The sequence below is a fragment of the Ambystoma mexicanum genome, chromosome 7p (assembly GCF_040938575.1).
Source record: "Ambystoma mexicanum isolate Mex_15411 chromosome 7p, UKY_AmexF1_1, whole genome shotgun sequence".
Lineage (NCBI taxonomy): Eukaryota > Metazoa > Chordata > Amphibia > Caudata > Ambystomatidae > Ambystoma > Ambystoma mexicanum.
The window spans coordinates 928,402,714-928,430,071 of record NC_090939.1 but is presented as its reverse complement, the minus strand read 5'-3'; the positions used below and the strand labels follow the sequence as shown (position 1 = coordinate 928,430,071).

At 50.8% G+C, this 27,358-nt stretch overlaps 1 protein-coding gene across 1 annotated transcript in view; it reads right to left on the bottom strand.

The window, feature by feature from the left end:
• LOC138526455 (zinc finger protein 583-like) overlaps positions 1-27,358 on the bottom strand; it is a 260,072-nt gene that overhangs the window by 17,200 nt on the left and 215,514 nt on the right. The window contains exon 5 of the mRNA XM_069637227.1: positions 14,862-14,948. Within this exon, the coding sequence (XP_069493328.1) occupies positions 14,862-14,948 (87 nt within the window). The remainder of the gene's footprint in view (positions 1-14,861; positions 14,949-27,358) is intronic.

Sequence of the window (27,358 nt, the reverse complement as noted above, 5' to 3'; positions counted from 1 at the left end):
AAGCCCCTCCTCTGGCAGCCATCTTCAGATTTGGTAGCACGTAAAGTGGGAGTATGACCAAGAAGAGCCATAGATGGGCAGGAGGGAGGGTTTGCATGTGAATCCATGCCAGACCCATGCTGGAGAACAACAGTTGCAGGTAAGTAACTTGTTCCTTCTCCAGCATGGGGTCTGGTATGGATTCACATGCTCAATGACTAAAGAATACATAGCAGTACAACAATACACAACCTCGGAAGGTGGCAAAGCTCAACAGAAGCAATTACTCTTACCCTCTGGAACAGGCTCACCTTCAAGAAAACAGGTTGCGTAGCATTGCTTGGCCGACCCTGGACTCCTCTCTGGAAACCCTGTCAACACAGTAGAATCTTGTGAAGGTATGCGTAGACCTCTACATAGAAGCCCTGCAGATGTCTGCAGGGGCACATCAGACAGGAACGCGTTCGTCGCAGCGATCGCTCTGGTGGAATGGTCTCTCGGACGGCCGGGCAGCAGTCAGTTTGCCAACCAGTGACAGTGAGTGATACAGCCGGAGAGCCACCTAGAGATGGAAGCCTTGGACAAGGCCTTCCCATGGTTTACAGGCCGAAAGTTCCCGAACAGTTGAGACGTCTCCGGGAAACTCTTTGTGCATGCGACATAGAACTTCAGAGCATGCGCCACATCCAGTGAGTGCAAAGTCCTTACAGCCGGCGACGAAGGCGTCAGAAAAAACACAGGCAACATCAAAGGCTCGTTGAGGTGCAATTCCGATGGAACCTTTGGCGTGAAGGAGGGGTGCGTCCGGAGCACCAACCTTGTGTTGTAGAAAGTCAGATAAGGCCGCTTGCAGGACATGGCCTGGATCTCACCTACCCTCCTGGCAGAGGGGATGGCCACGAGAAAATACCTTTTTATATTGAAAGGAACTTGAGAGGGGCTTGATGCATAGACTCGAAAGGGGCCTCCATGAGCCTTGTCAGTACCACGTTGAGTTCCCATGCCGGGCCGGCGCCTTTGCCGGAGGGAACGATTGAAACAGTCCTTTGAGGAACTCCTTGACTAGACGGCGAGACTAAAGAGAAGACCGTCTCAGAGACGTGGTGTAGCGGGAGATAGCCGCAAGATGAACTTCGATGGAGGCGTGTGCCAGGCCTGCCTTGGCCAAGGACAACAAGTACGGAAGGATCTGCAGGCCGTGATCCTCAGAGGGTTGATCTTCTGCGTCTGGCACCATGTTGCGAAAAGCTTCCACTTGTGCCCGTAGCACTTAAGAGTCGACGACGCTCTGGCCCTGGCAAGGACCTCCCTGCAATCTGACGGTAGCTCGTACCCACCGAACTCTAAGGCTGCAGGAGCCGGGCCTTCAAGTTCAGAGATCCTGGGTCATGATGCAGAATTGCGCCTCCTTCTCTGGCGAGCAGATCCGCAACCACTGGCAGCTTGACTGGAGGTGACGTTGACAGGCTGAGAAGGTCTAGGAACCAAATCTGCCTTGCCCACTCTGGGGCGACGAGGATAATCCTACTTCGGCATCGTTTGAGTTGATTAATGACTCGCAGCAGGAGAGGCAACAGGGGAATACATGCAGGAACAGGCATTCCCACAGGAAGGAAAACGCATCCCCCAAGCTCTTCGGCTGGTGGAACCTGCTGGCGAATCTCTGGCATTTGGAGTTAGCCACCGTCGCTAACCAATCGATCTGCAGTCTGACCCACTTGAGGAAGAGGCTGTCCACTTGATCCTGCTGAAGTTCCAACTCGTCGCAAGAGCGCAGCTCCCTGCAGAGGGAGTCGGCGATGGTGTTCTTGACTCCCGCTAAGTGAAAAGGAATGAAGAGCATCCCCTGGGTGATGGCCCAGTGTCACAAGTCCTGTGCCTCCCTGGAGAGCGCTGGAGATCTGGTGCTCCCCTGCTTCCTGATGTAGAACATGGTGGTGGTTTTGTCTGCGAAGACCCTCACCACCTTCCCCTTGAGGGACGGTAGGGACGACTTGAGGGCCCAGAACACTGCTCGCAGTTCCAGGACATTGATGTGGAGACCCTTTTCCTCCGGTAGCAACAGGCCTCTGGCGTTGAGACGTCTGGTGTGGGCTCCCCAGACCTCCAGTGAAGCGTCTGTGGTGACCGTCTCCTGGTATGGGGGGCTCTGGAAATCTGTGACCACGGAGATGTTGGGGCACATGCCCCACCACCTTATCGCTCGACGCAACTCCTTGTCGAGAACAATCGTGACTGCAAAGCTTCCGGACACCTAGACCCAACGAGCATCCAGAAATTCCTGAAGGGGGTCGCATCTTCAACCTGCAGAGTCTGGTCAGGTAAACACACAACTACATCATGCCGAGTAGCGACTTGATGGTCCATACCGTGGCGGTCTTCAATGCCAACAGCCTTTGCACCTTGCCCAGAACAGCTGCTTCCTTTCCTCCGAAGGGGCAGCCCAGCACGAGACAGTGTTGACCCTGGACCCCAGGAACAGCATGTTCTGCGATGAAATCAAGCAGGACTTTGGATAGTTCACGTAGAATCCCAAATCAGTCAGCAGCCGGGCGGTCCTTTACATGTGTTCGACGAAGACTTCCCTTGACTTGGCACGGATGAGTCAGTCGTCTAGGTACGGGTACACATGTATCCTTTGTAGATGCAGATGGGCCGCCACTGGTGCGAGGCACTTTGTAAACACCCTGGGTGCCAACTTCAGTCTGAAGGGAAGGGCCTTGAATTGGTAGTGCTGTCCCTGTATGACGAAGCGCAGGAACTTCCAATTCTTCTCATGAATGGGGACGTGAAAGTATGCGTCCCCCAGATCTCGATTTCCTTCCTCCAGTTGGCCGAGAACATGCTGCAACGTGACCATCCTACATTTCTGGGACTTGCAGTACTTGAGACGCTGCAGGTCGAGAATGGGCCTCCAGCCCCCCGTTTTATTTTTTACTAAGAAGTATCTGGAGTAGACTCACTTTGGAACAGGAAATCGGTGGTATCTGCGGACACTTCTGCTGGAATTCTAGAGTGTGTCCGTGGGCAGGAGCGTCCAGCACCCATCAGTCGTTGGAGATCTTTTCCCACTCGCTGATGAAGACCGGCAGCCGTCCTCCCACCGGGGTGCATGGGTGGGGGCCCGATGTTCTGGCCTGTTCAATCCTGCTTCGGAGCCTGCATGCTCCTTGTGAGCAACGACGGCGGCCACCTCCCAAAGCCTTGGAGTGACCCCTGTAGGCCTCCTGGGTCGTAGAACGGGAGGGCTGGCGGTACGAGGATGATCCCCCCGCCGAAACCCTGCAATGACCTACCAGATTTCCCTCCTGAGGCACGAAAGGAAGAACGATGCTGCTGAAGCGTGACAAGGGCACGGGCAGTCTCTGTGTCGGTCTTGATGGCTTGCAACGATTCATCGACAGCCTTCCCAAAATGATTGTCCCAGTCGAAAGGCATGTCCAGGACCCTCGTCTTAACTTCCTGACGAAAGGTGGTGGCTTTCAACCAGCCACAACGACGAAGGCAGACACCGTTCCCCATCTTTCAGAACCCTGTGTCTGCAATGTCCAGGGGCACTGTGATGGCATGGTCCGATGCCACCTCGCCCTCCTGGAGGATTTCCAGTACCTCGACCCGTTTGTCGTCAGGGAGGAATTCCAGCAGCAGGGCCATCTTATATGATATGATATTTTATTTCTATCGTGCTCGTACACAAGTGTTTCAGAGCGCGACAAGGCAAGGGAGGGGAACAGGGGAGAACAAAACAACGCTCTTACTAGGCCCAGTGACATTGAGAACGAGCAAGTGCATAGGAGAAGGGGAGGGGAAGGGTGGAGAAGTAGCAAGTGCGGAGCAAAGGAGAAAAAGATAAATAATAATTCATTCATTAATAATACAGGCAACTAACAGTGGTAGTGCAGCAGCAATTGGCAAGTGCTGGGTTTAAGGCAGCAGACAGGGTAGGTCTGATAAGTGCAAGAAAAAAATAATAATAATAAAAAATAAAAAAACACAGCTCTCTATCGCATCTGACCAGGATCACAAGTGCATTCGCTCCCTTGACCATTGTTGCTGCCAAGTAGATCACCTTTCTACCCACAGCATCCAACTTCTTCCTCTCACTGTCCGGAGGAACAGAGGATGAGGATGAGGGATGAGGGATTTTTTCCTGGCAGCGACCGAGACCACTGAGTCCGGCAAGTGCTGTGACCGCAGGCACTGGGGTGCTGACTCTGGCACCCGGTACTTCTTCTCCAGCCTGTCTCTTTTCGCCGGGGCTGAGGCAGAGTTCCTCACCAGCGCCAGGTCCTCATCACAAACGTTGTTCAGGAGGGGCTCTGCCAGAATGGTCTTCCTCTTGGCCACCCGGCGATGATAAAGGAAACCTTCCTTCTTGGTCTCTTCTGGCGTCAGCTGGAAGAGCTCAGATGCGTGGGCGACCATGGTGTGGAACGATCCCACTTCGTCCGAGGGAGAAGCCCTCGGCGGCGGGGATACTTTGCCGCCGCCATCCATGTCTGTCATCGCTGTGTCTGTCCCCGTATTCCTAGGGGGCATGTTCGGCGGTTGATGAGGCGGCGTAGGGTGCCGCTTTCTCTTCTTCGCCGGTGGAGGCCCAGGGGCCATAGCAGTCGACGCCAGGGGAGCCATTCGCATCCTCTTCTGGATCTCCGACACCAGCGTTTGGAGAGTTGAAAGGCTGTCCAGCGATACGTCCCTGGGAGGTGTCGGGGTAAGGCTTGCTGGCCCAGCGCCCACGTCTTCGTCGGCATTCCCGCCATCGTCGCCCCCCTCAGCATTTCTGCCATCGTCGTCCTCGTCTGCGTTTCCACCGTCGTTGTTCCTCACGTCTTCCAGGACCGCGTGTACAGACAACAGGTCCTCTTTGTCCGTAGAAGAAATATCCGTGCCCTGGAGCACAGCCAAGGCCTCCACCCCCCCCCTTTTTTGCATCCTGAGGGGTCGGCCTCAGGGTCAGGGCTGCCATCGTCTTTTCATGTGTTTTCTCCACGGGTTTGGCCGGAGCCTCCCGTCTGGGAAGCAGGGCCACTCTGGGTGCCGTCAGGGACTCCTTCACCGGGTCAGCCCCTATCGCCTTCGAGAGGGCGGCAGCCACCAGCTCGATCGTTGAGGATGACTTCTCCTGGACCACCTGGGTCTTCAAGGGCAGGTCGGACACCTTACCCCGTGCCTTGGTCTTCTCCTGCAAGTGCCCCGGGTTAGCCAATTTCCTTTTTAAGAAGGAGCAGAGTAGATTGGCAGCGTGGCTCAAGGCCAAGGCCTCTACCTTGTGTGGCAAACATGGGCATGCCTCACCCAGGACTGATGAGGCATGCCCATGGAGATGGAGGCAGACGGTGAAGATGAGCGTGCCCTGCTCGTCGCGGGACCCACTTGCACGACGACCCCGACGGAAACAGACCTGCAGTGCTTGGCCTTGTCTTGGGCCCCCAAGAATGGAGCGCACTCAAAGGACTTAGAAGCCCGCTCCTCGGACCGGCCGGTCCTGGGTGAGGCATGCCCATGTTTGCCACACAGGGTAGAGGCCTTGGCATTGAGCCATGCTGCCAATCTACTGTGCTGATACCTGACGGTGCGCTTGGTGAAACCAAGGCAGATCTCCCAATCCGCTTCCTTGTGATCCAGGTGGAGACAGTAGAGGCACTGGGAGTGTTTTTCCTCCACAAACACATTCCTCAATACGCAGCTGGAGCAGAGCTTGAAGAGGGAACCTCCGTCCTTTTCCTCAGACATGGTCGGGCGTGCAGTGTAGGCCCAATGGCCTTCTGGAATCTTCGATGAAACTCTCGACGATTCTTGCCCTTGAGGGGCGTTGAAAGACGCCAACAAACGTATCCCCGCTTGCCGGTCAAAGAACCGAAGAGCACACAGGGTCTATTTGATAAAAAGAGGACATTTTTTTATGAAAAAAGCGCAAAAACGTAGAAAAGCACTCAGGGCAAAACACGAGGACTCCCAACACTTGAATGTGTGGTAAAAGTCTGAAGATGGCTGCCAGAGGAGGGGCTTAGGGAGAGGGCTGGGGGCAGTATGATCCAGAGCTCAGTGATTGGATTATAGGAGAAAGACAGTTTGTAATTGAAAGTCAAACAGTTTTTTCTTTTACTGAGGATTTCCGGCCTGACAACGTGGAATATTCCTAAGCATGTGAATCCACGCCAGAACCCATGCTGGAGAAAGGAGTGGGGTGTCAGTAGAAGCGTATCCAGTATAACTAATGTTCACCGTGTGGGGCTAGGCAGAGAACAGTATGAGGGTGTCCCACAGACGCACATCTGCACTCTTGTAATAATCTGTAATAAATCCCACTTGTTGCAGTGCTTCGAGCTAAGGATGCCTTCTTTTCAGTTTCTGGTTGTGATTGAGATATGATTGAACTAATGGGTAACTGAACGAGGTGAGTAACTTGGAGCAAGAAACACAGACAAAATCAGGAATTATTTTGACAAAAATAACACACAAGGGCTCTCCTAGATATAGTTTGGGATGCCTTTAAGGCTGTGCTCAGGGGGAAATAATCTCTCTCAACGCACAAAGATGAAAAGAGAAGGACAGGCTTGAAAAGGACTTGAAGGCCAAACTAAGCGAAGCTCAAAGATTATTGGCAGAAAGAAAGAACAAGGCGAATTATTATAACAAATTAAAAGATAGCATGAGACAATTAGAACTACTTTGGACGGGCATGGCAGAAAAATCACTATTTAATCTCAAACAGCGATATTACATCAGAGCGAACAAGGCAAAGAGAATGTTAGCGAGACTCTTGAAACAACAAAGTAGTAAACGCAATATCGACAGAATCAAATTAGCGGACGCCAAAGTCTCTTCAGAAGCTAGGGACATCATAAACTCCCTCTCGACCTTTTACACACAGCTCCTCTCCTCAGAGAGACCGGACCAATAAACCATATTGGATTACCTGGACAAAGTACAGTTGCCTAAGGTGACCTAGGAAGACAGAGAATCCCTAGAAAAGGATATAACGGAGGAAGAGGTAGGGAAAATGATGAAACTTCTCCCCAGTAACAAAGCGCCGGGCCCTGATGGATATCCAGCGGTCTTTTACAAACTGCTACGCAATGACCTCACACCATTTTTGACGAAATTATACAATTCGCTCTGGCAAGAGGAGAGAATAACTTGTTCGATGTTACAGGCGAAGGTGGTCCCCTTTGGGAAACCAAATAAAGTCCTAACTAGCTGCAGTTCATATTGTCCCATCGCGTTACTAAACATTGATGCCAAAATATATACTGGGATCTTGGCAGACAGATTGAAGAACGTACTGTGCCATATGTGATAGGACAAGACCAGTCAGGCTTTATTTATGGGAGACAGACTTGGGGCAATACAAGGAGGGTCATACACCTCATAGAGAAGTCAGAAATCAAACAGATCCCGGTGACACTGATATTTCTAGATAGATACCGAAAAGGGTAGAATGGCCATATCTGTTCCAAGTTATGAAACATATGGGGTTCGGGCCAAACTACAAGACCCATCAATTAGGTTATCCATCAACACACACTTATCAGACACAATACAAATAGAGCGTTGGACAAGGCAGGGGTGTCCGCTATCTCCCCACCTACATGCAATCTACTTTAGAATCAATACTAGCTTCAAATAGACAAGACCAAAACATAAACAGTATCCCATTCGGAGGCGAAATACACAAGACAGCATCATACGCAGACGACATGCTGATGACATTGGCTGAACCGGTTACATCAATCCCGGCTTTGGTAGCAAAACTGGGGGGAAAAAAGAAAAGATATTGGGACTCAAAATAAATATGGCCAAGACAGAAATGCTGGAACTGGGCCTAAAATGTGAACAAGCATCAGCCTTGCGCAGGTGCTAGCTTTTCAGATCAGCCAGAAGCAGCATAGCATATTTAGGGGTTAAACTAACAAGCAAAATATCTACTCTTTATAAGGCCAATTACCTGGAATTAATAAGGAAAGCTCAAGAAGATTTCTCAAGAGGCTCTTCCCTTCAGATCTTCTGGCTGGGGCAAATAACAGTCAAAATGGTGACTCTCCCCAGACTTTTATACAAGTTTCAGACCCTTCCAATTGCAGTCTCACAGACATTCTTTAAAACAATAAACACAATGATATCCAAATTTATTTGGCAGAATAAACGCCCCAGGGTTGCCCTAGATCTGCTCACGACTCAAAGGAGTAAAGGAGGGCTAGGATTGCCAAATATTACGAAGCGGCTCAACTGAGAGTGGTGCGAGAATGGTTCACAAAAAGTAAGGACAAGGTCTTGGCCTGGATTAACAGAGCAGTGGCGGAATGTCCTCTGGCAGGGATATTATGGCTGTCTGGGAAAGACAGACCCCAGAGCGCGAGACGCAGTGTGGTCCTCCATCCATACAAATTGTAACATCTGGGACAGATGGCTAAACAAGGGCCAGCTTTCAACTTCCCCCTCCCCATTTACTCCCATGTTTGGGAATCCCAGCTTCACCGCGGGGATGGAAAAGGGCAAATTTAGTCAATGGCGGAAACAAGGGTGTAGTAAGAGAGGTGACATGGGGCCTCATTACGAGTAGCCCGGTAAAAACGGCCTCATTACCGGCATGCCGGTAAGTGCGGGTCCGTGCTCGCATGAACCCGCTAATAGTGGCTGATTACGAGTGCGCGAGCATGCGCAAACCCCCATGCCAGTAATGGCCATTCCGGCATGCCGCTAAAGGCCCTCCAACCCGACGATAGCGGCATCATGGGACCCGCCGATACTGGCACCGCCTAAGATGAACCCCTAAATACCGACCCGGTAATACCACCATGCTAATATCGGGCTTGCAAAACCGGACCCGGAAATAAAGTCATTGCGTCAGAACGGGAAATTGGCCGGCGGCCATCTTTAAAAACACAATCCATTGCAATCCTCCAAAACCACCAGTCTATTCGTGTTATGCTGTGTTGGAAAACCCCGAGGATGTCCAAAGCCACCAGGAAGCCGACCCCCCGGCAGCAGAAACAGCATTTCTCAGACGCAGAGCTAAACATGCTGGCGGACACTCTCGCTGCACATGCAGACATAATCAAGGCCAATGACATGAAGCATGCTGCCCAGATGAGGAAAAAGGAAATCTGGCAGGGGATTGCCCGGAAGGAGTCAGCGGTGGGGACCACCCCACGTACTGTGCGTGACTGCCGCAAGAGGTGGGACAACCTCCGCATGAGGGTGAGAAACATCCTGTCAAGCAACAGGAGGGCAGCCATGGCGACAGGCGGGGGTCCCCACTCACCTGCTAAGCTGATGCCCTGGGAGGAGACTGCCAGCACATTCATTGATCCTGAGTCAATTGAGGGATTCGTAGAGATGGAGATGGGTGCCGCATCATCCCCAGAAGGAGGTGAGTGACCCTGCACATCCCTGTAGGGGAAACCATGACGTAGCACAAGTGACGTGGAAGTGAGACTAGGCAAGGCAATGCATGTCCCTACACCCACATCGACATATCCAAGTAAAGATTGCGTGCCAAACCCTGCCACACAGAAATGCATGCTGAGTGCCAATCCCATAACCAACACACGGGCAACATACCACGACCGTGCCCATGTAACCCAACACACAAACCCCATATCAACGGCATGTCACCTGCCATGCATTGGTTGCCAATATGCCCCCTCAGAACACAAAGTGCCACACACCTGTAAGACATGGATGCATCAATGTATGAATATTGAACAGCACAATTGTATGTCGCTGGCATGTGACACCATCACTGATGACCTGCATCTCTTCTAACCTCCAGGCACCGATGAGGAAGATGCCAGTCAGGAGAGGAGCGCAAGGGCATGCACATCACACCACCGCCACCAACCCCCAGCCAGACAAACAGACCAGACCAACAGGCAGTGTGCCTGACCGGGTGGAAAGCCAGCAAACAACACCTGCTGCCAGTGTGGCCGACACACATCAGGACCAGCAGCACACACCCACAACAGTTGGAGGGGTGTCCCTTCCTGCGCCACCAACCACCGCAGATGTTGTGGATGCCAATGTGGCCCCGGAGGGTGTCACAGTTGTGTCTACTACACCCACCGCAAGCCCCCTGCACACCCCCACCACCCCAAATGGAGGCCTACAGCAGTGATGATCCCTGCCTCCATGACTCAGACCTCAGGGATTCGGACGTGTGCCCCTTCGAGGAGGACAGCACCCAGGATGTAGGCCCTGTGCATGCAGCTACCACCACTCCAGCTCCCACCAATACAGCTCCCACCACTCCAGCTCCTACCAACACCTTGGAGGCACGCCTGTCGAGAGTGGAGGCACGACAGGAGGCAATGTTGGATCTCATGCGGCAGTATATTGCCGATGGGGAGGACACTAGGAGGGCCATTGCTACTGCCATTGTGGGGACCACAACTGCCACTGGGGAGACCACAGCAGCCATTGCTGCGAACACTTCTGCCGTGAATGCGTCGGCTGTCCTCATGGGGGACTGTCTGGGGGCAGTACCCCAAGTCCTAACGTCCATCCTGCTCCATATGCAGCGGCCACACCTTGGAGCAGGCGTGGAACCTGCCTCGGACACATCCACTGCTACAACACCTGCATACTCAGTTCCCTGCAAGCCCTGTGCGGATGACCCGTAGGAGTACACGGCACTCGGAGAAGCCACCCACGGACAACAAAAAGGCCAGGAGGTAGAGGGCCCAGACAATGGGAGTGGGACACGTGGTTATGGATGAAGGGAACCATTTCTTGGGAGTACATTTGGGGACACTTGGGGTTTGTAGGGTGGGTTAGGGAGTTCACTGGAGTGGAGGGGGGTGTGCACATTTTTGCCTGTTTGAAAAAATACACCCGTTGTGTGCCAAAAAATTCAATGGCTGGACATTGTTCATTTTGTGCATATCCTTTTAATGTGTGATGGTGTTCAGTGGCCAACTCCCAACAATCCAAGTGTGCATGTCCACATGGAGCCAGTGTGTCACTGACACATGTCTATCATAGTCCCTATGGTTCAGAAGTATTCGTGTATTAGTCCGTGGCGTACAGCATGGCCATCCCGTGCATCACGTACTGGCAAGGGGGCTACTTCACCTCCGTCTCCATCCTCATCCGGTGCATGCATGTCAATGTCAGGTGGCAGTTGTACATTTCTCCGGACACATATGTTGTGCAGCATGACACAGGCCATGGTGATCTTTGTCACCTTCTCAGGCCTATATAGGAGTGCCCCATCAGACCTGCTTAGGCAGCCGAAACGCGCCTTCAACAGGCCAAAGGTCTGCTCAATCACGACACGGGTACGGTGTGCACACGATTGTACTCCTCTTCATGGCTGTTCTGCGGGTTCCGCACTGAGGTAACTATCCACGGCCTCAAGGGATATCGTCCATCACCTGCAAGCAAATACAAATAGGTGTGTGTCACTCTGAGCTGCCACCTTCAGGAAGCACAGCCATGGCGGCAGCTATTTGGTGTGGACATGCACATGTCCCTGTACGTATGCAAAATTGTCACCTAGATGCATTCTATACTGTTATGAGGTGTGGTAGTCTGGATGGCGTTCAATAGGTGATGCAGGGTGTAATAATGCATGCTGAGGCTGATGTACTGTGGTAGTACGACAATGTTTAGCCTCCCATTCATGCAGTTTATTCTACACTATGCATAGTCACACTAGACACATTGGCACAGTTGCCATCCTGTACAGTCATGCATTGCTTGCCATCACCATGGTGGCCTGGTTGTGCCTCTTACTTGTTGTCATCGATATGCATTATTTGTTAAATTTGTGCCAGTGATGTGTCATGTTCCGTTTGGGAGGTTCATGTCTGGATTGTTTAGCTCTGCATGCATTCTCCAATCACCGACAATTGCCACCCAGGTGGAGTATGCATCCCGCCTTTCCCACCCAGGTGGAGTATGCACCCCCCCCTTTTCCCACCCAGGTGGAGGATGCATCCCCCCCCTTTCCCAACCAGGTGGAGTATGCAACCCCCCCCCCTTCCCACCCAAGTGGAGTATGCATCCCCCTACCTTTCCCACCCAGGTGGAGTATGCATCCCCCCCCTTTCCCAACCAGGTAGAGTATGCACCCCCCCCTTCCCACCTAGGTGGAGTATGCATCCCACTACCTTTCCCACCCAGGTGGAGTATGCATCCCTACACATCAGTACCCCAAAGCAGTGCCATGGGCCAGTTGTGCAACTCACCAAGCAGCCAGGTACGTGGTCCAGCATGTGTTCATCCGGGAAATCAGGCGCAGCAATGTGTGATGATCTTGCTGGAGTCACATACCATTTGCACATTGATGGAGTGGTATTGCTTGCGATTGCGGTACACCGCCTCTATGGCATGGGGGACTACCAATTCGACATGGGTGCAGTCCAGGGCACCAACACAATTGGGCATGCCTGCCAGTGCATGGAAGCCTACTTTGGTGTCGGCTATCTCCTGGGCAGTCCGTGGTAGGGATATGTGGGTGCTTGCGTGCTTCAGGAGGGCATCCAGCACTTGGTTCAACATGCGTGAAAATAGTGGTTGTGAAATGCCATGCAGCTGGCCCACTGTGTGTTGATATGTGCCTGTGGCCAGGAAGTGGAGCACAGACACCACCTTTAGTAGCGGGGGGATGGCAGTACATATTTCTATGAGGCTGCCAATGTCGTTGTGTATCATGTCCACTATGGTGGTGATGGTATCCCGGTCCAACCGGTACAGGGTGTGGATCTTCTCAGGGGTTAGGTTGAAAGGGCAGGGTCTGGTGCGGGGGATTGGTGGCTGCCTACGAGGCACTGCTGGCTGCGCTGGTGGTAATTGCTGGGCCTCTCTCAGCCTCCTTCTCCTCCTGCGTCTCCTCTGTGCTGCCTGTTGTTGCTGTTGTAGTTGGTGTTGTTGCTGTAGTTGTAGCAGTATTGGCATGTCCTCCAGCGCCATGATTGCAACAGCTAGTGGTAGCATTTTGGTGTTGGAAGGGGTGTGGTGTGTGGGTGTGCTCATTTTATACTGGCCCAGCCTCCATTGACTCCACCTGTAGGGGTTGTGTGCACCTGTGGCAGTTGGCTTGTTTCCTGATTGCTGTTTGCAGGTGGTCCGCGATGCCTGTATGGCCGTAATCGTGCAGCCCATGATTACCGGCTTCACGATGCCGGTATTTGCATGTCCGCGTGGGTTGGGATTTCCTCCTATTACCGGCATGCCAGTATTTCCTCCCCAAAGGGGCGCGTGTACGCGCCCATGCCGCTATTAATGGCACTGTTCTTTAGGGTGCCGCTAATAGCGGGTTGCCGGGTCGTAATACACCGGAGCGGTAAGCGATGCCAGTAATCCTTTACCGGCATCGTTTTTCGCTTACCGGCAACCGCGTAATGAGGCCCATGGTGTGGGAAGGAGAGGTAGCAACGTTCGAGGAATGCAAGACCCACATAGGTATAAAAGAAACAGACAGATATGAATACATGTATCTGAGGCACTGGTTAAGGCAGCCAGAGATACAAACAGATATTACGAAGCGGCGCAACTGAGAGTGGTGTGAGAATGGCTCACAGAAAGTAAGGAAAAGGTCTGGGCCTGGATTAACAGAGCAGTGGCGGGATGCCCTCTGGTAGGGATATTATGACTGTCTGGGAAAGACAGACCCCAGAGCGCGAGGCGCAGTGTGGTCCTACATCCATACAAATTGTGACATCTGGAATAGATGGCTAAAGAAGGGCCACCTTTCAACTTCCCCCTCGCCATTTACTCCCATGTTTGGGAATCCGCAGGGATGGAAATGGGCAAATTTAGTCAATGGCGGAAACAAGGGCGTAGTAAGATAGGCGACATGGTGTGGGAAGGAAAGGTAGCAACGTTCAAGGAATGCAAGACCCATATAGGTATAAAAGAAACAGACAGATATGAATACATGCATCTGAGGCACTGGTTAAGGCATCCAGAGATACATCATGCAGCGACCAGACAGTTGACAAAATTTGAAACTTGTAGAACCACACACTCCGGTGATAACAATTAACCTCAAATATATACTCAATTTTTTGCAGGAATGCGCAAATAATAAGGTCTTGCAATACCAAGTAGACTGGCAGGGAACAATAGGACAGGATATTCCATAGGAGCGGTGGGGAGGGTTGTGTACATACCGAAGTTGACCAGGTCTATACAATTATGAGAGACTTGGTATAAGATGATGCTACAGTGGCACTATACACCCAGCAAACTACCCAAAATGTACAACACGGTATCCAAGGAATGTTGGAGGGGCTGCAAGGGGGCAGGGGATTGGAGGCATATATGGTGGGACTGTCCCAAAGCTTCAGAAATTCTGGGAGGAGGTGAAGGGAGAGATAACCAACATGAAGCCCCGACTGCACGTCATGTCCATGGGAGAAGAATTGTGAGGACTTTTAGAGCCGGAATTACATTCAATCTCAAAACCTCAAAGGAGAGCCCTGGTGACTATTTTGATAACAGCCTAGTTGGTAAAAGGAATCGCCCACATTGACGGGTTGGCTGCATCAATACTGGGAAATAGTGGCAATGAAGTGGATCACATACCGAATACAAGGGGATGCTGATACATTTGAGAAAGACTGGGGAGAGGTGACATACTACCTGAAAAGCGAATACATGCAACAATGGTGCCCACAAAACCTGAGGATATTGGACATGCAGTGAAATAATGTGTGAACCAGACAGGGCCCCGTAGAGGAGGGGAGAACAAGACCAGTTACAGGACTACACAAGCTAACCACTGCGGGAACCAAGGGGGAGGGGGTAGTTAATGGTTGCAATGTTGTAAACATGCTCATAAAAAAACAAAAACAAAAAACAAGCCCAAATGCAAATATACCCTAACTGCACCCACCTTGATGTTTGTCAAAGTTGGGATGTATGTAGCTTACCTGGATTGAAATGGAGGCTGGGGTTTTCGGTTTCTGTGCAATAAGTCTTCAAACTTGCATCTACCTCAATACCGTGAAACGGAAATCCTGTGGCACAAGATAACAACTGTCAGATTAAAAAATAACTCTTTAGTTATGAGCAGCAGAACAGTAAATGGAATCCAACAGGGTTTTCCGATGTAGATGGATATACTGTGCAAGACAGTTGAAAGAGGACGGTTGCATGCATTACAGAAGGCATTGCTTTTTTAACAGGAATAACTGCATCCCCATCTGTGTCTGATCCCGATCCTTCGACCCCTCACCTGACTATCTCACCACTTTACCTGTAGCATCAATTACTAATATGTACAGCTATTAGTTACGGTCTGGCTCTGTCTACTTTGTCCACATCACGCTTGCAGCAACCTCTATCCTGCATTCCCACTGTTCCTGTCACTTTAAGCTCTAGGATGAGCAGTGGTCCATAGGGAAGCTTCTCCCCTTACAGTTCTTGTATGATTAAGGCTCTATTGATCCGAAATAGTTTGTTCTGGATGAAGACAATTAACGTTCTCACTGACACTGGATGTGAGGAACATTGTAAGCTAAAATTTGTTTTGTGAAACACACGCTAAACACGTCTGTTTGAAGCTATGGATTGGATTTAGCAATTTTGTTCTGATCTTATGCAGAGATTCCCTTGCATGAATCTCTCAAGTACTGTCCCCAGAATTTGAAGAACATTTATTTAATTAGTCGCATTTCTATCTCGTGCTGGCCCAGCAAAAGGTGAGAGAAGTTGCCTAAATGGCGGCTTTGCAAAGATCATTGACAGGCGCATGTCTCTTTCCCACCCCAAAGGTAGTCTTGGCTCTGCCCAAACGACCATGAAGCCCCTTGTATTCTAGGTGGGGCTCACTGTGCATCTTTCCCATCAACCTTTGAAGGGGCTCACACCTCCCTATTCCAGTCTCTCTACTCAAACAGGTCTTATTGCAGTGCCAATTCACTAGAGCCGATCTCCCTCTAGTGTCTGGTGTATGACTGTGCAAGGCAGGGCCTAAAGGCTGTGGCCTTATCTCTCGGACTCCTGGTGTCCTTTTGTACCAGATAGCCTTCTCTCAAACTTTCCCTCACTCTTCCCTCCCTACGCCCATCTCCACTCGTCTCCCTGTCTCTCATCTCCCTCTCTTCTCTCTTATTTCTCTCTCTCATATGCTCCCTCTCACGCCTACCTACTCTCAACCCTGCACTCCTGCCCTACCCCTAACACAAGCTTAAATAGCTCTCTCATTCACTCACATATAAACTGCCAAATTGGTACAACTTGCTCAGTCCCAAGACCTTCCCTTCACTCTTCAAATACTTCAGAAGCCTCCACCAAGTCCTCCTCCATCTGCTACACCCTCCTCTATGGTCTCTTAGTCTTCTCTGAGCTCTGCCAGCCTCACCCAAACAACGCTCACTGTCAACTGACTATGCTGGCTTTTTATAGACATCCCCTTCCTTCCTCAAGGCTTCCCTCTGCTCCCATTGCTTACTTTAGTCAGCTGTGCCTCTAGGCCACTCTGTATGAACCATCCTCTTGTGGGCCAGGACTTCCACTGGAAGTCTTCATAAAAGGTCATTTAGCCCATCCCCTTTACAGCCTTTGTGGTCATTTGTTCACTGTGCCTCTCCTTCACTTGGCAAGTCAATAGTCCAAAAGGGTTTGGGGAATGTTCCTAGCTCTCCCCTATTCTTAGGCAGTGTCTTGCTAGTCCCTGCTCTGCCACAGCTGCCACATTGTTGCCCACTTGCCAGGTTGTGGTTTGTGGGACTGGTGTTGGGTCTCCTATTCAGCTCCCAAATGGAGAAGCCTAGTCCATTTCTATTTGAGCAGCCAGTTTGTTCCTCCTGTTCCAGGCCAGGTCTTGTCCATTGGGCTGTCTGTAGTTTTTCTCCAGATGGTGCTGCTCACCGGGAACCTTTTTCCATCCCAGGGTTCTTTAGAGTCTGGGGCATGCTGATTGCTGTAGTTTCTCTTGAACCACCGTAAACACAATGGAATAAGAGACCTGGCCAGGTGTTAGGGAGATGTATCATGTTTATGGTTCATCCCCTCTTATAGTGAGACCCCCCCAGCACTTTCTGCTGGACTTTTGGACATTTTTCTTTAATCCTGAATGAGTGGAGCCTTTTTCCACTCATTCATTCTTATGGGCTCTGTCAGTTGGACCTCTGTTCTTTGTGTTTTACTGTCCTATGGAGTCTGCTTTCCTCCATATCTTTTTTTATGCATCTGTAATTTACTTCTGCAGCGCAGCACACAGCTCCTTGCAGTGGTTAACTACAGTATTTAAGGATAGAGAGACAGTATCTCTCTCATATTCCGAGGAACTGGCACACGCCACCTTATGTGGAGTGCCAAGGAGATAACTAGTATCCCCCTTCTCCCTGCTCCTGTGACTTTTATGTCACAAACAATCTCCTAGTTATGGCTGGACGTGTCCAACCAACTATTGTGTAATTATCTACCACAGGTTATGTCCATAGCCCCGGTTAAGCACAAAAGGGTCACCCAAGCACTAACTTGATGACTCCTTTATTTTTTCGCCATTACTATTGTGGTTGTTCTTTGTCAGCCCTTCTTCTACCGTCCTGGGAGGGGAGGCCTATGTGAGCGTTTTGCCTTTGGCGAGAACCCTAGGGTGTCCCCGCCTAGGCCCCAGTGTGTCTGGACAGGTAGCAAGTGGGGGAGGAATTTTTCAGTCCCCTGCTCTTAGCCTGAATGCCTGAATGGAACCAGCTCCCACTGGGGGTCTGGTTGTCCTGATTGGACAGCCGCCCGTCCCTTTCTATGAATTGCTGAGAGATTGCAGAGATGAATGTGCTGAAACTGTATAAAGGTGAGGTTCCTGAGGTGAAAAGGAAGTTGACCACTGGAAACTGAAGTAACCGAAGAAGATGTCTACAGATGCCAGCAGATCCTCTGCAACACTTGGGAGCGACCACTGCTGTCCAGAACCTGTTTTCTGTGTGACAGAGGAACTCCAAAGAGGATGACTCCTTCCCTTTGATTAGTGGGAACAACCAGTCCAAGACAAACTTTAATCAGAGCCATCTCCCGAGGTGCTGTGCCTCTCCAGAGCTGCGGAACCCCAATACCAGGAGACCTCCGACCCAATTGAAGTGCATCGTCGTGGAAATGCTGAATCCGCCCAAGTCTTTGCCGAGCTCCAGGTAAACCTCCAGAGACACAATCCGACCCATCCAAGTGTCCCTCAACAGAGTGCAGGACTTCAGGCACAGAAGATTGTCCAGGTGAATAGTGTCCTTTGTTGGTGCTGCAGAAAAGGTGCCAAAACCGCAGCGTGACCAGAGAAGTTGCTGAAAGCCGTGCCAGAGGTTCTCCCTCGAGAGTGCTGCTGAGGGATCCCGTCCATTGCCCTGCCTTTCGTCACAAGACCAAGGAATCCAGAGGTCGGGTCCAGTGCTACCACATCAAGGAGAATCCAGCCATGAACATGTTTATAAACCAAAGGTACTGTGGGGAAAAAGGTATTGCTTACCTTAATCTGAAAAGTCGCTCCAGAGCTTTGGAGTGCACGTGGAGGTGTCCAGGGCAACCCCCTCTGACCAAAGCTTCTGCTTGTGTCCCTTTAGCGAGTCCTTTAACAGGATCTCCAATGTTGGTTTTATCTGCATGCATCTTAGAGACTAGAGAATATCCATAGGATTTTTCGTTGTTCTGCTGCTTGTCAAGATTGTGAGACCTCTCTGAACTGCCTTTAGCTAGAGTTGTGTTTTGGACTTTAAAAGCCTCGCTGTGCGAAGAAACTGCCTCTAGAACCGTAAGCTCTACTAGTGTTGTATTAACCAACTATTTTTCTTCCTAAAAGTCACTATTCTATGAGGTTGTGCTAACTAAATACAAATACTGTATTACTTTGTGTGTGCGTGAGCACTTGTTATTCCCGATAATATGGTAGAACTGTCATTAGTGTACAAAAATGAAACAATTGTAACAGCGAGCAACTACGACCTAAGCAGTGGCCTTTAAAAAGTATTAAAATGTATTTGAAAGCGTTTTGGTTTAATGTGCTAAGTAATTTTTGTGTATATATAATAAATGTATATTTTAGTCTACATTTATTGATTGTTTCATTGAATTGCATTACTAGCTAGGTTCTGTGTACTTATCTACAGTTCACATCTTCCTCTTATGATAAGGCTGACTGTTCTGCAACTCTATCAAGGTTTCATGAGTAGTACGGACTGATATGAAGAGTTGGGGAACTACAAACCATTGGGATAGTTTTGTAAAGTCTACTTCACATTGGATCTACGGAAAACTCCCCTAACAACAATGTTTTTCAAGGTAAGAAATTGACCTAACGGTACATAGGTATACTCTATCTAATAGCTTCCATACACAGTATACTTTTAAGAAGTGTATAATACAATTTGTAAGGTAAGTAAGACCTTTATGAAACTATTTTAGTATAGCACCAAAGCAATTCAGGGAAGCACAACCCAGGGTTATACGTTTAGCAGAGCATCAGCTATTCAAGGTGAGTAGGCCCTATATACTTTTAAGGAGGGGCTATCAGCAACTCAAAGCTAAGTATTAACTCGAGACTGTTTTAGATCTGTATTAAGCAGGCCAGGGAAAGCAAACCGCAATAGTACACTTTAAGAAAGACACAATGGCCCTCATTACGACCCTGGCGGAAAGTGACTGACCGGACCGCGACAGCGTAAATAGCGTTTCCGCCATTGCACGATGGAGCAAAGTGCGGCCCATTCCGACCCATCGGGCACGAGCACCACGCCATGGCGGAAGTGCAAAGTCCGCGATGGCGGAAATGACCCCAAAACGGCCCACACCGCCGCCGTACGGCGCCCTAGGTGCAATATCGCCACCCATCATAGCGGACACCGCAGTGAGCGCCAACCGGAAAGTACGGTGACCGTAAATATACGGAAACGGAAGTAAAAACATGGGCCCGGAACGGGAAACAACACCCCGTACACCTATAAAACCACAAAATACACACAACCACTAAAAACACCACCCTGAGACACATCCCAACCCGTCATCCACCCTAGTGAAACCAAGAAAAATGGGAAAAGTAGCGAAGAAAGCGTGCGACCGCAAGCGGCAGGTCCACTTCTCCCGTGAGGAACTCACCGTGCTTACAGAGACCCTCCAGGAGAATGCCGCCGCCGTCTTCTCCACGCAAATGACCAGGACGGCACTTGCGAACAAGAAGGCCATATGGGCCCTGGTGGCACAGCGGGTAAGTGCGGTGGGGACCGCACCCCGCAACCCACAGCAATGCAGGAAGCGGTGGGACGACCTGCGGATACGCGTCCGTAGCATACTTTCTGCCAACCGCAACATTGCCACAGCCACCGGGGGAGGATCGGAATCACCCATCAAGTTGACCCCCTGGGAAGAAATCTGTGCCTCCACCATAGGAATGGAGAGCATAGAGGGAGTCGGAGGGATGGAGAAAGGAGTGCAGACATCCGAAGAATCAGGTAGGTGGCCCAAATAAAACAATGCCAAAACCACAATGTCCAATCATGTGAAGTACCACGTGCCCACATAGCGCAACAGCAACACATGGCCAGGAGAACGTCCACACACATTGGCCTGATAGCGCACTTTAAAACTCACAATAAATACATAAATAAGTAAAAACCCCAAAAACACCCACTACACGTGCAGCAGGCACACCCTAACTGCAGGCTGCCAAACAACTGCACCCTCACTCCACACACAAATGAAAGCACCTCCAAGGCCCCGACCCAAATCACCCTCAGGTACCACCCCAATGCATGTGATACATTGCCATTCCAATTCCCACAGACCCATTAATAACGCTCGCCCTCCTTTACTCCACCACAGGGTCCGATCCAAACGACGAGCTCCAGGACACCCCTACCAGCACACCTGCAAAGAGGGCCAAGACCGACGGCCAAAGACCCTCCACCTCAGCTGCACGCATCAAGACACGGCAGCAGCACATATCAAGTGGCAGCACACAGGAGGGAACATCAACAGGCACCCCAGCAGCCAGCATGCCCACAACAGCACCACCACAGGTCCCCCCAATGGATGCCACAGAAGGTACTGCCTCTGGTGGCAGCAGCACCATAGGTGACACCCCATTAATGGCAGCATGCTCCGACACAGAAGACGGGGATGTCGAAGTCAGATCCATCCATGACCTGTCCCAATCCCCCTGTCTGTTCCATCCCGTACACCATGAGGATACCACGCAGGGGCACCCACAAGACGACGACTGGCCATCCCCCACAAGCCCTGTGGCAGGGCAACATGAGGCGAACAGCCCCTCTGTGACACCACCGCAAATGGCCATGGCCCAGCAGAGGCAACAGTCCCTCGACCAGTTAATCGTGCAACAGCAGCAACTGGCCACGCTCCTCAAGGACCATGCCGATGGATGTGGGGGCACTAAGGCAGCCATAGAAACATCAACTGAGACACTTAGGGCACAAATGGAGAGTAGCACCGAGAGCCTGAGAGTCCAAATGGAGAGTAGCACCGAGAGCCTGAGAGTCCAAATGGAGAGTAGCACCGAGGGCCTGAGAGTCCAAACGGAGAGAAGCACCGAGAGCCTCAGGGGGGAACTGCATGCGACGTCCAAAGACGTATGTGCCGAACTTGCCGCAGTGCGCCGTGTGCTCACTGAGCTCTCACAAACCCTTAGGGACATGCATGGACGTGAGCAGGCAGAGACATCATCCGTTGCAAGTTCCGTCCAGGGCAGCCCCCAACGTAGATCTGGGAGGAACCTGCGCTCCACAGGCAGGGGTGCCCCTGATACCCGCAGAGGGGGCTTGCAATAGCGAATGCCCACTGACAATGAGCATCTTTGGACACTGGTGTTCGGGGGGGAGGTAGGAGGGTGGAGGGGGTGTGTTGGGCTCACTTGGGTGGCGGGTCGATAGGGTGTTCAACATGATATCACATATGCCATAAACAATGCACGATCAAACAATGAGATGTGTGGACAATGATCTTTGTGTACTAGGCCATCATAGGCGTACAGTCCATTTTGTGCATGTACCAGACACACACAGTGCCACGAGTCCCGTGTCCATGTATCAGCCACCAGGCGTGAGTGCTAGAAGCATGCATCTATGAGATGCTGACGAATTTCACGGCCCTCCTGTGCCTCGCAGACTCCTTGAGGTGCTGCCACATCCCCACCCTCATCATGACCATCTTCAGGTGCTTGCAGTTCTGCGTCAGGGGGCATGGGCACATTTCTACGTACGCACATGTTGTGTAGCATGACACATGCCATCACCATCTTTGCAACCTTCTCATGGCGGTACAGGAGTGCCCCGCCAGACCTGCTGAGGCACCGGAAACGGGTCTTCAGTAGGCCGAATGCCTGTTCAATGACTACACGGGTACGTGAGTGGGCATGGTTGTAGTCCTCCTCATGCTGGTCCCGTGGGTTCCGGACTGGTGTGAGGAGCCATCTCTTCAGTGGATATCCGGCATCACCTGTATGTGGACGATAAACGAATTATGTGGAATGCCATTGCTACGTACGCACCCCCCCCCCTTCCTGCCAGGTCATTGCCGCATCACATACCCCACATCATCATGCATGAAATGAGACTCACCGAGTAGCCAGGATCTGTTCCCTGCGTGTCGCTCCATGTAGCGTGGTATTGTTGAGTTCCTCAAGACCATAGAATCATGGGTTGATCCAGGGAATCGGGCACAACAATGTGTAATGATCCTGTTGGAGTCACACACCATTTGTACATTCAGTGAATGAAATTGTTTTCGGTTGCGGTACTGGGCCTCCATGGCATGTGGGACGACCAATTCCACATGGGTGCAGTCGATGGCACCAATGCAACCCGGTATGCCGCCAAGTGCATGGAATCCCACTTTTGTGTTGGTTATTTCCTGCTCCGAGCGTGGTAGAGAGATGTAGTCGTCTGCGTGCTGCAGGAGGGCATCGAGCACTTGCAATAGTGTCCATGAGAACAGTGGCTGAGAAATGCTATGCAACTGTCCGACTGTGTGCTGGTAGGTGCCTGTGGCCAGGAAGTGGAGTACAGACACCACCTTCAGTAGGGGTGGGATGGCGGTTGGGCTATCTATCATGCTGACAAGGTCAGCCTGTGTCATGTCCACAATGGCGGCTATGGTGTCCCGGTCCAAACGGTAGAGGGTGTGGATCTGCTCATCAGTGAGGTTGAACGGATGTGCTCGGAGGCGTGGGATTGCGGGCTGCCTGCGTGGTGGTAGTGGCTGTGCTGGCAGCCCTTGCTGGCCCTGCCTTGCCCTCCTCCTCCTCCTGCGTCTCCTCCGTGCGGCCGGTTGTAGTTGGTGTTCGTCTTCTTCTTGGAGTTGGAGTACTTGCAGTGCTATCAGGTCCCCCAGGGCCAACATCGCGAGTCCTGCCGGTAGCATTTCGGAGTGGGTGTGGTTGTGGGAGGAGACTGGGTGTGCAATTTATGTGTTTTCAGGCTGTATGGCCTCCACCTGTGGTGATTCATTCCACCTGTGCAAGCTGCTCTCCCCTTTGGGCGAGCACGTCCCGCACACAACGCTGCAATTCGAGGAATGGCATCTTGCTATTACAATCATGTATTAGTACCCGATGGCCGTGTAACATTGGTTGATATGTTCATTCGGCTATGGTCCCATTGTTTCACATGCATTCTATGCAGTCGCGAACAGACTTGTGAAGGGTCAGTGGAACGTAGTACTCGAGTAACGGTGGACCCTCATGCATCACTGTACCGAGGTTCACCGACGGGCGGGGCCTCCCATTTGTGAGTGAAGGCAGTTGCCATTTTCACACACAGCCGCACTAGATGGATTAATTTGTGATTTCAAGCGGCCACAGATGCCTTTTCGACGTGATGTTGCAAATGAGGAATTCGAAGGGCGGCGCTTTCGGTCTTCAGCTAGCGGCGAGGAGATGCCCACAGGTCTGACTGCAAATATAACGTTCTATTGTTCAGTGTCCTTGGGACAGGGGCCATGGCGAGGATGCAATGATTGATATGAATAGTTTGGGATGCGCAATTGCGAAGTGGATGATGAGGCTGGACGTTCCCAAATACATGTTACTTCACAACACTGGAATTACGGGCTGGGGCACAGTGGATTTTGCAGGCTGCATAACGCACAGACTCAATGGAATTCTCACATGTTATGTGAGTATGGAAACAGGCGTTATCATTACGGAATGAGGGAATGATGAATGGATGCATGGACAGATGATTTGATACGGTGTTTGCCATGTACAGGGCTTCTTGGAATCTGTCCGCCTCCCCTGCGCTATGTGATGCAGGGCTGCCATAGTGGGACCATCGTCTATCTGGCCTTGTTGAGCCCTCCCTGTCTCGACGCGCCTTCAGACACTTGTGTCCATGCACGTTACCAATCCCATCTGATGGATTCTGTTTTCACAGACGCATGCACAGGTACACTCGTTTGTGATGGTGTTTTCACCTCGATATGGATAGTTATGAGTCGCAAGTGGTTTTGGGGTGGTGATGATCCTTTGGAGTGGGCTAGCATGCATATGGCTGTGGATCTAGTGTGATCATTGAAGTGAGTTGTTCGAATGTAGTTCTGATGGCCATTCTATTCTTTTTCTTTTCTTTTGGTTGACAGGTATCTCCTCCCCTTTTGCCACTGCCATCTGTATGCCACTCCTGCAGATGGGTTTTACTCCCGACACCTGCTGCTTCGTGTTAATCAGTGGAGCAGCATTACGATCTTATGGGACGATCGCCAATGGGCCACATGCCCTTACGCAGTACTAGTGGCTCGGAGCAACATTTCGGCCTTTCAGCTGGACTAGTGCCTCCCTATTGGGACGGCCCTGCGGTTCTAGGCGCTTCCATGTTGCCTTTTCGTACGAGAATGTCGCCCCTGTGTACCATGAAGGAACAGGGCGTCACACAAGAAGTAGCTGGTCATTTATTGCGGATGCAGCCCACAATGGTGAAATGTGTTTTGGAGTTCATGGCCTAATGGCTGTATGGGCTTGGTGAATTTGTTGTGCATTAAATTTCTATTCTGATATGGGCCGTGTAGCGTTCTTCTTTGCAAGTGATGTGGCATATTCCTATTTGGGGAGCGATGTATTGTGAGGAGATCTGCATTGGGTTCCAGCTTCGGAGTATAGTTGCGTGGTACTGTGCTGGGCGCGTTTGCCTACGAAGCCCAGTGAGGTCAGGGGTGAGGGCTGCCAATATGACTGTTTGAATGATGTCATGCTCAGGGGCGGGGGATTAGGTTTTGTGTAACAGATGCCGGTCAGCCAGGTGGATTGGTGGAATGATGTGATTATCGGAATATTGCTGGTCACAGGTGCCTGTGTTTGCGTGCGTTTCTTGGTGGGAGACTGAGGTCATGTCCATTGGTATAGCTTCTGTATTCGTGCCATTTGTGCCCTGCAGCTCCCATTGGCCCCTCTTGTGATTCTTTTGTTCGTTGGCATGCATGGGTGACTTGTACATTTCACTGGTTGCATTCTGACTTCGTTGCACCTACGGGGAGTTGTACTATGTGGCCAGGGAGCGGTGTACAGGCACTCAGTGGGGCCGTTTACGGTTGATTCGCGATGCCGTACTTCTCACCATGGCGGAATGGTACTTTCCGCCGTGCTTGATGGCGTTAAGTACATGTCCGCTAGGGTCGGAATTCGCGTACCCTTGCGCCATGGTGCTAATTACGGTTTGGCATGGCGCGCGCGCGCGTACTTGGTGCAGTTAGCGTTGGCGTTCACTACGGTGTCGCTAATGGCATCGTACTTTACGGTGACGGGTCATAGTCGCACCGAGCACTATTCGATGGCGGTATTGCATTTCCGCCATCGTTTTTCGATTTCCGCCAGGGTCGTAATGAGGGCCAATGTATTTCAAGGTAGGTAACGCCTATTGATAAGCTTTTACACTCATTCGGTTAAGAATAATAAAACAGTACCAATACCCATTACTTTTCAGAAGGGGGGTGTTAGGCAAGATTGTATGCAGTACCCTGTGGGAGATTGCACCAGCCTTGTCCTCTTGGCAAAAGTTAACCCAACATTTGGTATAAGCATGACTACACAAGTTGGTATAGTATCTGAGCAGCCAGGCTCATCTCAAGAGGGGTCAATGTGAGCTGTACTGTTGCAACATAGACTTTCACAGTGACAAGTACCTAAATAACACTTATATTCAAGGGTTCTTGATTAAACAAGTATTAATTTAACAGACAGTTTCAATAAGCCTTCTCTAGAAGGGAGCAAATATATAACACTAAAATATACTTCAAAAATACACACTCAGTTTCAATAAATCAGTAGATACCCATTTGGGATGGCACACAGACACTTCCCACACCCTCAGCTGATTTCAATAACTAGGACACTGGACATTGATACATCACTGGTAAATTTAGAGCAATACTGAGTTTGGTGTCAAAAGGAAAAGGTTAGGGGAGGAAACAATGGTTAACAAGTTTCTCAAACGGGTAAGCATGTTAGAACCCCCCAATGCAATGTAGATTAACCCTTTCCCAGCTATACAAGTAAAGAATGTATGACTTTTGGAGGGACAGATCAAAGAGTCTTCAGGGAGCCAGGACAGCCAACGTTAATTGAGCAAAGTCTAGGAGAGCTGAGGCACTTCTTGTAGGTAAGTAAAATGTATCGCACAATTTTATAGAGAGCTTTGTAGAAAATGAAATCACTGTTGGGCCACAAGCTGGGAGGCTTCTGATGGGCAAACCTGCAAGCAACTCTGCAAAGGGCAGCCAATGCAAGTGTCACATGAGAGCTAGCAATGCTACACAACAAGAGGTAAGTACCCCTTAGTTTACAGTATAAGACTGAAGAAAATGGTTCCAGCTGGCTTCTGTTTCTGTTGTAGTATGGCAGATCCTGTTGTTTCTGGGCCTCAGTCGTGTGGACAAGAGGGAGGACGTCTGGGGACTCCTGCACTACGATTCGAAGGTCGGCGGCAGCAATGGGCAAAATTCACATCAACGGCACTTTGTGGTATCAGCTTCTCGCAAATAGCACCACTGCGGTTCTCAGATGCCTTGTGGGCGTTCCGTGCTTCTGGGGTCCAGCACTCAGGTGAGATTGCTCATGCTTGGTTAGTCCTGCTTCGAGGGAGTCCGGAGGATCTTCCTGGAGCTTGGGTCCGACTTACAAACAATACACTCAATCCTGGTGTTCCTCTCCCTGGCACTCAGTTCCTGTAGCAGCAAATGGAAGTACAGGCAGCAACGAGAGGATTTCCAGATGCGTTAGTCTTGGGCAGATTGGTCCCACCAACCCAAAGGGAGAAGTTGTCCTTTGCAGGGCTTCTCTAGTCAAGTCGAATTTGGAGCTTCAGCACTGCAGCAGGGATTCACCGGATAAACCAACGGTCCAGGAGTTGCAGCAAGTTTCTCTTCCAAGTTCTTCTTCGGATTCCTTCGTCCAGTGGTCGACTCTGCCTTCTGGGGGTCTCTAAGGTAGAAGGGA